The 14387-nt window shown below is 49.1% G+C and overlaps 1 protein-coding gene across 1 annotated transcript in view; it reads right to left on the bottom strand.

The window, feature by feature from the left end:
* The window catches only part of TG (thyroglobulin), a 241635-nt gene that overhangs the window by 130730 nt on the left and 96518 nt on the right, over positions 1–14387 (bottom strand). Inside the window, exons 33-35 of the mRNA XM_060127453.1 lie at positions 13879–13958; positions 13034–13177; positions 5456–5518 (exon numbers count right to left, since the gene is read on the bottom strand). Coding sequence (XP_059983436.1) covers positions 5456–5518; positions 13034–13177; positions 13879–13958 — 287 coding nt within the window. The remainder of the gene's footprint in view (positions 1–5455; positions 5519–13033; positions 13178–13878; positions 13959–14387) is intronic.

Here is a 14387-nt window from a genome sequence, read left to right as displayed (position 1 = left end):
GGTCAGCTGAGGCCTCGTCTAAGGCTGCATTGAAGCTCAAGTTCTCCCTCTGCCCTTCTCTTTCCCTCTCCCACCCCTCTGGATTCCATTCCCTTAAAAAATGACCTGCATACTGAACTCAGAGTCTGATTCCTGAGGAACCCAACCAGCAACAGTCAGCATCTTCAGTGGGGGGACTCTGGATTTGGATTCAGATTGGGTTTGAACCCCAGCTCTACCATTCATTAGTTATGTGACCTTGGGCCTTTCTGACCCTCAGTTTCCAAATCTGTAAAATGGACATAACGGTGCACACTGCCTAGGGTAGTTGTGGGGATTAAAATATGGAAAGCATTTAGCATAGTGATTGACATATTTAGTCACTCAATACCTGGGAATATAAAAATTCATGATTTTATAGCTCTGCCCTTAACTGGCTGTGACTTGGGAGAGTCACTTTCTCTCTCTCTGCCTCAGTTTCCTCCTCTATAAAAAGATGGGTTTGGACTTGGGCACTATTACTGACATTTCTTAAACACCCACTCTTATCAGGTTTTGTGCCGAGCCTTGTACTTTATTCCACAACACAAGCCTACTAGGTTGATATTTCTTACTTTTCACCATCATCCTCATTTTACAGAGGCCAACAAAGGCATCAGGAGGCTGAGGAATTTGACCCCAGAGTACCCATGTGTTAAGTGATGGAACGGGATTGGAAGCTGGGCAGACGGACTTCAAATCTCATCTCCACACCAGAATGCCCCGATGTTTCCCTCAATTAGATGATGCACACACTCCTGCCAGTGCTGACATTTTTTAAGATCACACGACTCTGTCTCCAGCTTAGTGGAAAACATTTGCAGAAAAGATCAACTGAATTCTATCAACCCTTTGGCACAGCTGTGAAAAGCCAGAGGCAAAGCAGACAAAAGTGATTGACTACAAATCGCAGGTCCCAAAAAAGACTGCTGGTGTGGCCACTTCTATCTCCATATACCCAGGGACAGCTTTGTTGCTGTCACCGGGCTCCAGGCTGGTGAAGCTGAGCAGGGCAAACTTTCACCAGGCATCCCTCTCAGCCATGCGTCACACCCTCTCAACTGCAGCCTCACCCACAGCCTCGATCTGCTGGTAGCAACCTGTGATCGCAGTCAAGGGCTGGGGCATTTTTTAAAGGGTATTTTGAAGTTCCTCAGGTGAAAGGAACTTAGAGTACAGGTATAACTTTTTAAAGACTCACATCTGTGTTTTCCCCTCACTTGCAATCTAAATACTCTAAATAATCTAAATTTGTTTCAATGGCACCTCTAAGAGAAGAGCTTCTGAGATAGTGGATGACAAGCAAAACGTCAATTCTCCTGGGAATTAGCCCTTGGAAGACCTCCCCGCCCCCCATTTGGCCTGCAGGAGGGGGCAGACAGTGGTCATCCTACAGACAGGGTCCAACATCCGAAAAGACATCTCATGCTAACCCTGAGCTGGGTTGTCATGGGTCTTTTAAGAAGCAATGGACATTTTCTCTTATGAAGAAATATCACCTTTACTGTGTTGCCCGTTTAAAAAAGCATACAATGTTTCCCTAAAGAGCGTAAAACGGCACTCTACATACAGATGACGCAATTGTCCTCGTTCTCTCAAAGCCTAGCTTGTCAGGCACCAGTGCGTCTCCCACACAGCCCAAAGAGAGAGCGTCTGAGTCATTTTAAAGCTCATTATGGAACTGCTCAAAACCCTTCAAGGATTTGTGGTACCCAAGGCACTCGAATGTTTGGCCCCATTCCCCTGTCCAGCCTCCCTCCTGGCCCTGCAGTCCTGAGCTACCTGTATTTCCCTGCATGTGCGGTGCTAATGCAGGCCCTGGGATTCTGTCCATGCACTGCCCTCTGCCCAGGATGCCCCCTGCCCCCTCCCGGCCATCTGACAAATGCACACTGGCCTTTATGGCACAGACTGGCCCTGATGTGCCTGGGTGCTTTCACTGTCTGTGGTGAATTTGGGGGGAGCCTTCCCCAGCCTCCCACTGCCACTGGAAGTGGCTTCACTTTGGTAAGTGGCTCATCTCCTTAAATTCTTTCTTCCTGTGCCTTTCTCCTAATTAGGTGGGATACTCTCTTTGCAAACAAGACCTTCAACACAGCACACCTTTCCTGGAACGTAAGTGACAATTCAGAATCCATTTTCCAAAATAGATATTCACCAGATTGAACTAAATTGAAGTGAAAGAGGAATCTGTTTTGCCATAACACGCTTCTCTGTTCGTGCCCACCCTAGCGCTCCCAAGAGACCTTGCCAAGGTCTAGTTCCAAACCCAGTACGAAGTCCCACACCGGCTCCATGTTCAAGCTACAGCATTTCTCTACTGATCATCTTCTGCCTCTCCCACTGACAGCCCTAGGTCCACCACCCTGGACCGTTTCCAATGTCTGAATGCCTCAGGCTGTTTTGTGGTCCTGGGCCTTTGCACGTGCACTCTCTTTGGAAAGACTTTCTGAAACACACCCATTTGACAAACTCCTGCTGTCTTCAAACCCCGCCCCCGACCCGTTAATGTGTCTGAAGTCTTCTCGGGAGCAACATAGACCAAGCGTTTAGAGTGTATGTACCCAAGACAGGCCCCTGAGATTTCACAAGCCACCTTTGGCTTCACCATCCCCATCGACCAATCAGCTCATCAGAATCCCATTTTCAAAGAGGCTTTGAACGGGCAGCTTATACACACAATCTCATAAAAGAAACAAGGCCGAGACTTTAGGTCTCCCGACAAGTCTGGGGCTGGGAAGTCCATCTCTGTCACCCTTTCCAGAAGCTCAAACCAAATATTTTCATCTAACTTTGAGGGGGGCCAGGCAGGCACATGGGGGTTCCAATCCCAGCTTGATCATTTAACCTAACAGAGCTTCAGTCTCCTTATTTGAAAAATTGACCTTGTTACCATCTAACTTTCTTCTGAGTATTAAATGATTTATGAACTGCTTGGTATTTAATAAATATTTCCTTTTCTCCCCAAATAAAAAGTGCATAAAGATGAGGGTTTTACGTATGCTTGGTATATACATGCAAGTGTGAGCACACACACACGTGCACACGCACCAATCCATGTCACAATCACACAGACATACCAATACCCCGAAGGCAGAATGATGTCCTCCCTCAGACTCTCATCAAAGGAACATGCTCAACCTCTTAATTCCAACTTGGAAGCTCTAAGCACACATGGAATGGCGGCCCCCCATCTCTCCTGCTTTCAGATCACACTCGTCAAAGGCACATTTGAAAATACCGTGACATCTCATTCCGCCTTCAAAACATCTACTCAGCTCCATAGACCTTGTGTGTGTGTGAAGGGAGATGTGGAATTCTACACCTTTTCTTTCTTTTGTTAGTAACTCAAGTCTCAGTAATACAAATTTTAGCAAAAACAGACTGGAAGCATTGTAAAATCACCTGAAGAGGTTTATGCGTTGATCGATTCCTATCTAATATATGCATTTGACATCAGGTACGGAAGTTTTCTTTATCCGTAAATTTAATAAATGATATTTTTAGTGATAATACTTAAGGATTCTAAGCACATGATGGAAAAAAAAAACACTTTGAGGGACTTCCCTGGTGGCGCAGTGGCTAAGAATCCGCCTGCTAATGCAGGGGACACGGGTTCGATCCCTAGTCTGGGAAGATCCCACATGCGGAGCAACTAAGCCCGTGTGTCACAACGACTGAGCCTGTGCTCTAAAGCCCGCGAGCCACAACTACAGAAGCCCAAGCACCTAGAGTCTGTGTTCTGCAACAAGAGAAGCCACCGCAATGAGAAGCCCGTGCACCGCAATGAAGAGTAGCTCCCGCTTGGTGCCACTGGAGAAAGCCCACGCGTAGCAACGAAGACCCAACACAGCCAAAAATAAATAAATAAAATAAATAAATTTATTAAAACAACAACAACAAAAAAGAAACCACTTTGATTCACTGCTAGTAAGTCTGCAACAACAAACAAGTGTTTGGGACTAATTTGGCAATATAGATCTAGAGTCAAAAAATCTAGAGTTTTCAAACCCAGTAATTCTGCTTTGGAGAGTCTGCCCCCAGGAAATAATCTCAACATTGGAAAGAGCTTTATGTACCAAGGTATTCTTGTGGTATTTTCATAATAGTGAAGAGTCAAAAACAATCAAATGCCCAGAAATAGAGGAATGAGTTAGTGAACGACAGTGCGTCGACCTAGTAGGATAATGTGACAACCGTGGTTGATCACTGTACTGTCTTTGTTTCTTCATCACCAGATTGGGAGCATTTTAAGGGGAAGAACATAGACAGATGAATGAATGAATGAATGAATGAATATACACATGCATACATGAATGGTTTAGACATATATAACTGTTTGGAAGTATACACATGATGCAATATTAGGTAAAAACAAGACACATAACATTGTAGCAAGATTACAACTACTTTTCCATACACAAAAGTCTAAGGAGATTAGGAAATAAACCGATGTATGAACTGACATGGAGTAACTTCTAAATAATTCTGTGATTTTTTCCTTCTGTATTTCAGCATTGTTTGAATTTTCTGTAATTAACAAATAGGAAAATAGGACCTGCCCCTTGAGGTTGGTGTAAAGATCAAATGTCTTAGATGTGAAATCTTTTAAGTGCTTAGACATCGATATACTGTACAGAATGCTCAGGGGAAAAAAATACACACAAAGTCAGCTCTTGTAACTGCGGGAAGGAAGTGACAACATGGTTGAGGACATTTATACTCTCAGCCCAGCCTTGATGACAAATGATTCTCTCCTACACGAGCTACATGTTGTCCCTTCAGCCAGGACCATAATGACAGACATCTAGTGCCCCTCAGACATCATGTCACAGGACAGGAATGATGAGAGCCTCTCATTTCCTGACTAAGGGGAAGCAGAAAAGGGACATGCAGCGAAGCCCACGCTGCCCTGCCCGGTCCCACGGCGACCACCGCCCCGCGCTTCCTGCTGCCAGACAGGGTGTGTGCGGTGGGGACGGTGCCATGTGCAGAAGGAGATGGCAGCCCCAGCCCAGGTGGTGCTCCTGGGATCAGGGCCAGCGCCCGGCCTCAGATGTCACTGTGCTGCGTGGGGCACCGACGGCTCGGAGCCCCGACTCCTCTGCACATAGTTCCCAAACGCTACTCTTCCTGACACGGCCCCAGGCTTGTGCAGGCCTAGTCACTACACAACAGGGTGCAACAAACCTTAGAACGAAAAGCAGGAGGACTGGGCTCCCGCCGCGCTCTGCGGCCAGCTGGACGCACTCTTCGGCTGGCATGTAAACTGCTGCGATGTGCTGCTGGCGTTTGCCCTCTCTATGCATGTGTGAACTGAGAGGGGCTTGAGTTCATGGATGTGAGAGGATCGTGGGAGCTATAAACTACGGGGCAAAAGCAAGGAGAAAGATGAGGCCGCATCACATCGGAGAAATTAGGAAGACAATGAACTTACCGCTCTCTGTGAGGGGAGGCAAAGCCACCAAAGGGCAAAAACCGGAAGCGTCATTTTGAGCAACTGCAAAAGAAGACAACGGCAGTCCTTTAGCTCTTTTTCACCCTTTCGATCATTTGAGTCCTGAAAGGCAGAACTAGAGGTCCAACCTGGTGACAGAAAAGTCAAACTTGGAAGGCAGACGGTGGGCCCACAGTGCCCAGCACCACTCCCGCGTGGTCAGAACGGGCTAGGCTGTGCTGAAGGGACGTCCTGACACCTCAGGGGCTTAAACCAACCTGGCACCACGTGCTCACTGCAGCTGGGCTGCTTTCTCTCCTCTGTGTCACCCTCCCTCAAAGCCCAGGCCAGGGAGACGCCATCAAGACCCTGCCTCACAGACGCTGCGGCAGGGGACCTCACTCCTGCTCGCACAGCTTCGCCGACGAGTGACACACAGCACTCACCATCTTCACAGCGTTTTCCAAAGCCAGCGGTGAGGAAGTGCAGACCTACCGTGTTCCAGAGAGTGAGCACCCAGGGACACACAGGGAACGAGTGAAACGCCCACCACCATGGCTTAACTGACTCACTCAGGGAGGGCACTTAGCCTCTCTGGGCCTCAGTTTCCACATCTGTACACTGAGGATGACACAACATATGCTGAGAATGGCTGTGGGCATGACAGGAGGTAGCGTAGGGCCAGACACAGGGTGGGAGCTCACTAGACGGCAGCTATTCACCGCAGGCTGCGTGGCAGGTGGACGGAGCCTGGAGTAGGAGGGCAGACAGACTGGGCTCGAACCTCCATATGCCTCTTAGAAGCAGGGCAGATGGACAAGTTATCTGGCTTCTTCTGTGCCCAGTTTTGGCATTGGCACATGAGGATGATGTCAGAATTAAATGAGAAACCGTGCAGACCCAGCAGGTGACCCGTGAGTGCCCATTATCCCCTTCCCCTTCCTCTTCCCTTACTGAACAAATCAAAATCTTCAAAGCCTCAGCATCCTTTTCTTCCAGTGGCCCCAACTAGGAGTGCTGTCAGATCTTCTCCCTCTCTGAGCTATGGTGTAGCATGGTCAGGGGTCAAGGGTCATGGGTGGGGCCCACAGTCAAGGGTCAGCAACCCAGGGTGAGATTGTGTGACCTTGAGCAAGTTGCTTCACCTCCCTGTCCTCAGTTTCCTTGTCTGTAAAATGGGGGTAATGACAGTACCTCTCTCAGGGTTGTGAGGCTTAGATGAGTTGTATGTAACCTTTGGGCATACAGTAAGCACTCAATAAATGCCGGCCACTATTCACTCTTTTTTTTTTTTTTTTTTGTGGTACGCGGGCCTCTCACTGCCGTGGCCTCTTCCGCTGCAGAGCACAGGCTCCGGACGCGCAGGCTCAGTGGCCATGGCTCATGGGCCCAGCCACTCCACGGCATGTGGGATCTTCCCAGACCGGGGCACGAACGCGCGTCCCCTGCATCGGCAGGCGGACTCTCAACCACTGCGCCACCAGGAAAGCCCCACTATTCACTCTTAATATCGCCCTTTCACACACCCTTGTCCTTGACTCTTGGCCTTGTCTGCCTCCATGAAAAGCCTCGAGTCAGAGTCATGCTCTATTCTGGTCCCCGAAGTCCCGGTTTGGGTTCCCTCCCATCCCGTCCCCTCTGCCGCCTTCCTCACTTTGGTCAGACATGCCACGACCCAGCCTCCCTGAGTTCTCGAGCCCCCGGCTGTCGTGTGTCTCTCCTGCTTGACTCCATCTGCCTAGAAGCACCTGCTCCTGGTCATCATTCTATGGCCCTGGTTCCCAGCCTTCGGCAGACATTGGAATCCCCTGGAGGGCTTGATGACACACACCACGTTGGCCCCATCCCCAGACTGTCTGGTTCAGCAGGTGTGGGCTGGGGCCTGAGATCCGGCGTTTCTAACAAGTTCCCAGGTGAGGCTGACCCTGCTGGTCCAGGGACTCACTCTGAGGGTTGCTGAGCTAAGGCTCCTGTCACCCAACATTCTGTGAGCTCCTCCCACAAAACTCAGAATGACTCAGAACCACCCACCATGCTCTACAGCGCCCAGGGGCCCAGCATGTTAATTTAAATGTCCATCTTTGCTTTCTCAGAGCAAAGACCCTGAGAGTCAGTGCAATCTTCAGAAAACAATCTGATGAACCTACATCGAGGACATTCCGATGCCCACACCCTTGGACCCAGTAATTCTGCTTCTGGAAATTTATCTGGAAATTCAAAGCAAGCTCGGTTTGCAAAGGATACATTTATACAGCACTAATGAAACACTGGAAACCGTATACGTCTAATGCTGTGAGAACAGTGAGGCGAGCTGCCGCACATCCGCGGGGAGAATTACTATGCGCGCGTCTCAGCCAGGCATTCATCACCTAGTTCTGGGGCTGCTCCTGCCCTACTTACCCTTCCTCATCCTCCATCAGCGTTTCCTGACGGGGGGCTGTCGGCCCTTTGGCTGGGACCTTCTTCACTGTACAGGAATAGCTGAGCCCTGAAAGTTCTCAGCTTCCCTGGGCCGCGGGGCACTGAGCCTCAGCCCCTGCGAGGGACTCCGTCCCTGGGGACGCCCCTACAGAGGATCATACCGTGCAACCCTGAGCAAGTTGCTCAGCTAATTCATGCTTGTTAAATGGATGGTAACCCTTCTGCTTCTTCCCAGCCCTGCTTTCAGTGACATCAACCTGGTGGCTTGAAATGGGCCGTGGCTGGAGTATTTACACCACGGAAAGTGGCAACTGCTACAAAACAACAAATCAGGGCCCCCGCACCCTCCCCAGTTGTAACACATTTGCCAGCACAGCAGAGAATGCGGGTAAGGATAGACCCAACCTCATCACATTCTTTGGGGACCAAATAAGATGTTGCCTGCGAAACACTAGCCTAGCCCTGGAGCCCACTCCGTGCTAAGTAAATGGCAGACGCTCTTGAGGGGATGTGAGTGATGATGTGAAGAGCGGACTGCACAGTGAATTCTCCTACGTGTGGTGGTTTCTACATGGGCTGCAGAGAGGCATAATTAGAAGAGCTGGTCATTTCCTTTCCATTTCCCATATCTAGAATAGCTACAGGGGCCAAGTACATTTGCTTAACAGAAGAACAAAGGAAGTGTGAGGCTTCGGTTGTTTTTTTTAGATGCTGCATGTGACTTTGTAAACAAACCAAAGATCCTGCCCCACTTGCAAGTCACGCACAGCTGCAGAGCGAATGGCAGCCCAGTTCTCCCAGAGCAGCAGGTACCAGTGCCCCAGAGGCCGTCCCCTCCAGGCAGCCCTGAGCTCTGGGGCAGCTGGACTGCAGAGCAGCCTTCTTACCCTGTACTCCCACCTTGGTTGCTAAGATGCTTCCTCGTTGGGTCCTGCTGTTGGAAAGTGGCTGCCAACAGCCCCATTTGCATCATAATTGCTTGGCCTGAGCCTCTCAGCTTGGTGCTCAGACCCATGCAAATTTCTGTTCTCTGTGGAGAGCAGTCAGAAAGCACAGGGCTGCAGGCTCTCTGGGGGCCCCTCTGGGCGCTCCCTGCTCTAGGTTTGTGCCTCTCTCCTGGATCCTAGGAGACTCAACTCCCACTTCTGTTTTGAGAACACAGCCCAGTACCAGGGTTATGTTGCCCGTGTGCAGGTCTCTGCGGCCCCGGGGGCTGCAGGGCAGGACCACCCACTATCCCTACGCAGGGGCCACGGCGCCCTTCACCCAGCTTTCCTTTATCTACGCCCAGATTTTCCCCCAGAGTGGCTTTTGCATAATCCCTTATAGAACAAAATTTCTTGCTCCCCTTTTGTGCTTCAGAAGCCCCCGTGGGTCCCCCCCACCGTAACACAAGCCACAGGGCTGAGTAGTTCTCTGATACAGAGGGAATAATTACCTCCCAGTGAGGGGATAGGAGAGTACCAGCCCCACAGGCGTTGTAAGTGAAGGCAGGGAGAGTGCTGGAGAGTTGTTTCTGACATTAGTAAGTGCTTGAGAGATGTTCATGTCTCTCACTTCTGCCTCCCCAGGCAGGCTAAACGCTTTTGGGGAGGACCTTCTACCCCTGATGCTTCCACGGTGTTTGACACATAGTAGGAGCTCAACAAATAGCCCTTCCTTTCCCCTTCCTCAGTGTCATTCTTCAGAAACAGGACCTGTGTTACCTTCTTTGTGTCTGGCTCTCAGCCTGCAGTCAAATCAGGGGTCTGTGCTCATCACTCAACAGAGATGCCAGTACACTAAATGACCAAACCATGGATTTGAAGTGAGGGCAAAGCCTATTAACGGAAATTCTTTGCAAGAATTCCTTTGTAAAAAATCCGTGTCTCCTGTGCTGACAGAGAGGTCATCCTTCAAGGCTCAGGTCCCCCTCTGTGCAGGCTTCCCTGGCCCTGCAGGGGCCCTACTTCCTACTATTGTGTGTGATGTATAACTGATTCACTTTGTTATAAAGCAGAAACTAACACACCATTGTAAAGCAATTATACTCTAATAAAGATGTAAAAAAAAAAATCTAACCACTCAATTAAAAAAATAATAATACAAAGATAAGGATGTGGGGAAAGTAACCACGATGTCAGCTTGCCTGTTGGGACTTTCCAACCATTACACTAGGGAAGTTTTGTCTACTACAGAAAACAGAATGCACCACCATCTAAGGTTCAGAATCCAGAAGATGAGTGTGTTTTGGCTCAAAATATATCACAAATCAGAAGGTGGCTTTGCACTAGGTCAATGTGACCCAGCGGAGAGAACGGTCTAATTTATCGAACCAGTTTCCCTGAGTAAGGTTCCTTCTCTCTGCCTGGGTCTTAGGAGGAGATAATCCATCACGTCTTAAGACTTAGCCCACCACCCGCAATGGTGGTGAAGACGACTTACGGGAAAGCCCACCATCCGCAATGGTGGTGAAGACGACTCACAGGAAAAAGACTGACCAGTGAGGACCTAGTTCTGCTCCGATGGAGAGTCATGGGTCACACCAGGCCACCAGAACCCCTGCAGCTGGCCCTCTTCTGAAATGGAAAATTCAGAGCCACTCACACCAGAATGGCCGTAAGCCATGTGCATCCCGAGGTGTTTCTCACCCAGGGGTCCTGAGAGACTGACGCCATTTTGGCATTTTTCGATTTTTCTCCCCACTCACCCAAACACAGAAAGCAGGCGGCATGCAGGGTGAAAACCTGCCTGCTTGGGCAGCTCCAGGCCAGCAGGCCAGAGCCTGCAGGACGTGGTCCCTGAAGCATAAAGGAGGGTGTAGGAGGCTTTCGGTAATGGATTTCCACCAGTCTGAAGCAGACTTAATTCCTTGCTCCCATGTTCCCACAGCACTTCATGCATATGACTGTTCTAGTTCTGAGCCTATGATGCTACAATTAATCATACGTGCCCGCATCTTCTTCACTAGGATGTGAGCACCTAAGAAAAAAATGACTACATCTTATTAACCCCACACTTCCTAGCGCCCAGCACACTGCATGACCCAGTATGGACACTCGATAAAGTTTGAAAACTTCTAGATTTACGACATGAGCAATCCAGAGCTAGAACGGCTTATTTACCTACAGGCTGTAACTCCTCCTTAAGTTGTGAGCGCCTGGAGGACAGGAATCATTTCTTATTCCAACTCAGCCGTATAACACAGTGAATATGTCACATGGCTGAGTAGAGCCATATAATATGGTTATATGGTTGGTTATTTGGACCCAGTTCTTTCTGACTAGGTCCACAAATTCTGGGTCCAAATTCTGTCATTTACCTGCTATGTGTGACTTTGGGCAAGTGACTTAATCTCCCTGAACCTCAGCTAACAGTGGTTATGAGGATTCGGTGAGATAACACTTATAAAGTGCTTGGCATCCAGCCAGGCACACAGTAAGAGCCCAGGGATTAGAGGCTGGATTTGTAAAACCAGAGGCCCCCGGGCATGGCTGACATTCGGTCAGTGTCTGTCGAATGAATTTGTAATTCCCTGCCCTGCAGTTCCTGGTCAGAACTCCTGAGTCCCCAGCCTGACCCCACAGAATATACGTTGGAAAAAGTCGGTGGTCTGTGCAGTCAGATAAAAAGAAACAGAACAGATGGAAAAAGTGGGGGCAATAAGCACCTTGGGTTCTTTTCCTTGCTAACTCCTGCCAGATGTTGTAACCCTGTGATATGATTCCCATATTTCTGAACAAATGACTTATTTCTTAGCCTCTTTTTATCCAATTCTTCCCTGAGCAATAGAAAGATGAAAAATGACATTTTCCAGCTTTGGGTGGGGTGAGGAGATGGGAAGAGGTGTGGGAGGACAGCTGGGCAAGGAGGCACTGTGGGCTGAGAGTTCAGTTCTAAAGGCCCTAAATACCCAGAGCTGGCACTGGAGCTCCTGCGGGGCCACCATCCTAGGCAGGCGTTCACTCCCCGTCCTCTATATGGCACACCCCTCCCCCCTAAGTAGAAACCCACTGAGGATGTTTCATCATACACTCCTGATGTTTTTCTTAAAACAATTCAAGATGTTAAAATAAAATAAAAGGAATAAATAGAGTGAACTCAGATCAAGTCACAGGATGCTCAAAGTAGACACCAGCAAGGAAGATTCTTTTCAGCCTGGTAACAATCAACCCCAAAAGACTCTGCCTTGAAGCCACAGAATGTCTCGGGGGTTCGTAGGCTCATGAACAAATGTCAAGGACCAGATTCCACCAAAAAGCCCCATCCCAAGCCTCTCGGGTTGGACGTAGCTCTGGAACAAGAGGTCAACCTACTGCTGGTTTCGTTTATTGGTTTCATTTTTTCAGTTTATTGGTCAAATGGTTGTTTGAGTTGAGCTGGGGGAAAACCATTCAGGCAATGTGTCCAGACAGTTTCACATACAGTCACTCATGCCATATGGGAGACCTGCCAGGAGGCAGCAGGTAAAGGGGAAGGGTGAAGTCTGGAGTCTTGAGAGCTGGGTTTGCGACCTGACTATGCTTCTTGATGGCTATGTGGTTTGGGTCAAATAACTTCCACTGTCTACACGATACTCTCCTCATCTTAAAATGGAGGAAATAATGTCTACTCCATGGAGGCACTGAGTAATATATTGTATAACCCGTGTAGAAGCCGCAGCACACATGTAGACACACAGTGGGCACATGAGGAATGTCAGTTCTCCTCTCCTTTCCTACTTTGGGCAAAGCATTGTGTTGGGTGATATGCAGAATGTGAAATCAAAGTTACAGACCTCTAAGGTTCCTCCAGGTCAGATATCCTGTTACTCTCATTTCTAGGGCAAGGACCAGGCCAGGGCCAGACTCTCTCCCTTAAATTTAAAGCTTGAACACAACCACCAAAACCCTCTGGGGCAGACTGAGGAAGACAGCGTCACACTGAAGAGGTTGTCCATTCACTCCTGTTGAATACATCCATGGAGCTGAGACCTAGTTGGACATCTTTCCTTTGAGTCTACAAGCAGACTTCCAATACGTTCCTTTTCTGCTTACGTTAAATAGAATCTGTCTCTGTTGCTTGCACCCACTGAATCCTGACTAATCTCCTCCCGGGGCCAAGGACATCATCCTAACAGACAGTTGAGAAGCAGTCAACGAAAGATGTCCATGTAGCTGTTCGGAGAATATCACTTACCAGGCTTCTGGTACCACCCGAAGGGATAAGTGCGGACCTCAGTGTCGGGAGAGCCACAGTCCAGAATGCGCCAGGCTCCTCCATTTTCCTCACTGCACATCTGAATTCCCAAGCTGTTCAGAGTCAGGCATGTCACCTCTCCTCCTGGAGCAAAAAATAACGAGGACCAGGGAAATGATCATGATGGAAGATTCTAACGGAATGAGAGAATTCTGCAAACTCATTCTTCAGCAGACTTTTGAGGTGCAGCACACTATTCCAGTGACGATCTTAGTCACTGATGAAAAACCCGCTACCTTAATGAGCTTCTGATCAGAGAGGACCTCGATGGAGACAGCACAGACCTGTCGTGTGCCTAGGGCTGTGCTGGGGCTGTGTTTGCATCATACTCCTTGGTCCTCACTCAGCCCTAGGAGGAGGGTAACATTTCTACCCCTATTTACAGATAAGAAAACCAAGGCTCAGAGAGATTAAGTCGCTTGTCCAGAATCAAGATTTAAATGCAGATCATATGGATGGATCCAAAGTTCACACTACCAAGCTGCCTGACCCAGGTCTTGAAAGCTGAGCAGAAGACAGCTGAGTGAGCCATGGCAGGAAGGCTACTTGGGTCAGGGAGAAGAGTCATGTAACGCTGACTGGGCACTGGGCCAGGAGCCATGTCCCAGCTACCGTGTTTATTAGCCACCTCCCCTCTCCAAGCCCCCACCTCCCATCTGTGAATGAAAGGCCCTCTCCTCCACCCACACGAGGAGGTGCTGAGGATTAGATCAGACTGCAGATGTGAACGGGTTTTCTAGACTGTAAAGTGTCGTATGCAGACCAGAGGGAGTTACCATTATTACCTTTTAACTGGGAAACGTTCAGAAAGCCAAAGCCCGTGCAGCACGGGTCCACGTCACACAGTCGTTCACATTCGAAGAAGCTGGCAGAAGGGGAAAAGAGCAGGCCTGAAGGTTTGTGCTGGGCAGGACCTATGGGGCAGGCTGAATCGCTACCACTGCCTTCTGGGGGCCTGCCCTCTATGACGACCCTTTCCTGAGTCCAGACACACAAGCTCTGCTCCCGCAGCGCCCATCCCAGCACCGGGGTCAGACTGATCTCCGTTTCCCACCCTCCTTCTCGCCCCCTTCCTGCCGGCATGGGTGGTGCCCAGCCAGAACTCAAGGCAGACTATCCTGTATCATCTTTTAATCTGCATTTTCAAAAGCAGATCTTAAATGCCAGCAGCATGGCGTAGTTTCATAAACCAACAACACTTCGTAGATCAACAATTCATAGATCAACGACTCTCGAATTGTAACTTCAACAGGGGGAGCTTAGTTAAAACTCAGATTCCTGAGCCCCCTATAAA

The sequence above is a fragment of the Lagenorhynchus albirostris genome, chromosome 17, assembly GCF_949774975.1.
Source record: "Lagenorhynchus albirostris chromosome 17, mLagAlb1.1, whole genome shotgun sequence".
NCBI lineage: Eukaryota > Metazoa > Chordata > Mammalia > Artiodactyla > Delphinidae > Lagenorhynchus > Lagenorhynchus albirostris.
The sequence above is the reverse complement of the archived record's forward strand: the minus strand, read 5'-3'. Positions and strand labels throughout refer to the sequence as shown.